The sequence below is a fragment of the Buceros rhinoceros genome, unplaced genomic scaffold (assembly GCF_000710305.1).
Source record: "Buceros rhinoceros silvestris isolate BGI_N320 unplaced genomic scaffold, ASM71030v1 scaffold8721, whole genome shotgun sequence".
In the NCBI taxonomy this organism is placed as follows: Eukaryota; Metazoa; Chordata; class Aves; order Bucerotiformes; family Bucerotidae; genus Buceros; species Buceros rhinoceros.
This window is the reverse complement of record NW_010392461.1, coordinates 288-1,370: the sequence shown is the minus strand read 5'-3', so window position 1 is coordinate 1,370 and position 1,083 is coordinate 288. Positions and strand designations below refer to the sequence as shown.

At 57.7% G+C, this 1,083-nt stretch overlaps 1 protein-coding gene across 1 annotated transcript; it reads right to left on the bottom strand.

Annotated features, from left to right (window-relative positions):
• Window positions 1-486: 486 nt before the first annotated feature.
• DAD1 (defender against cell death 1) lies at window positions 487-617 on the bottom strand (the record flags this gene model as incomplete). The annotated part of the gene is made up of 1 exon (XM_010144483.1): window positions 487-617. A coding segment is annotated over one exon (131 nt), but the record flags the coding sequence as incomplete, so codon positions are not given.
• Between the last annotated feature and the right edge of the window lie 466 nt (window positions 618-1,083).

Genomic DNA, 1,083 nt, shown 5'->3' with positions numbered 1-1,083 from the left:
ACCGCCCCACCATCTGCAGCGACCTTGCGGCCCCCTGCAACAGCAGCAACGGGACACGGCCTCCACTGCCCAGCATCAAACTCTCCCTGTCCCAAACTCGCTTCTCTCATCTGCTGAGAAACTCCAGGGCTGGACATCAGCCACCCCAGCACCTCCAACTGGGACAACCCTCACAAACAGAACCCAGGAGCTGCAGCCTTCAGAGCTCCTCCTGCAGACAACAGGGGAGAAAAATGAGGGCAGGTTCCTGTGACACTCCCAGTTAAAGCACCTTTTAAATGCTAAAACCCCCAAAATACCTGCAGGCAGCCAGAAAGCCCTAAATCCAACCCTGTCTCAGCCCAGAGGAGCGCAGCTCAGCTGCACTTGGGGGTGAGGGCTCCTCGACTGACTTTCTTCCCAGTCCTCTCACAGCACCAGAGCCGTGTGAGCTGCAGCTACCCCTTCTGGGACCCCAGGGGTCAGTACCTCAGCCTCCTCTAGAGCTCAGCCAACAAAATTGATGACGACAAGGTGGAGGATCGTGTTGGCAAAGAGGAAATCGGCAAATGCCCGCTCTGGTGAGATGCCCTGGAACTCGCCTTTGTTCTGAGGGTTGATCTGGATCCGGAGGCAAACTGCAGGGCAGAGAAAGAACGAAATGAACATCACAGGATGTCACGGGGGAAGCAGAGTCTTCTTGGGGCAGTTTGCCCCAACCTGGGCCCCTGTTCCACCAGGTACCACAAGAGAAGGTAACAACATCGTTATTACGATAACAGTGGCAGTGGTTTGCGCAATCAGCTCTTGCACAGCACCACTGTCGGGGGGGCCTGAGGGGAACAGGCTTGGAACAGGACGGGGCTCACATGGAAGTGGGGATGTTTCTGCGTCCTCCCTTGGCTGACTTGGGGAGGGCTGCCCTGGGGAGGGCTGCCCAGGAGCAGATGGTATTACGAGATAGCAACAGCCTGAAGCAGACTCTGCTTAAGCGTGGCTCTCACCAGGGGATGGCTGCTGCAGGGCACCAGCACAAGGCAGGTAACAGGGAGGGCTCCTCAGCTGCCAGGGAGTGGTAAGCAGCCCCTGGGCTGATGAGGAGCT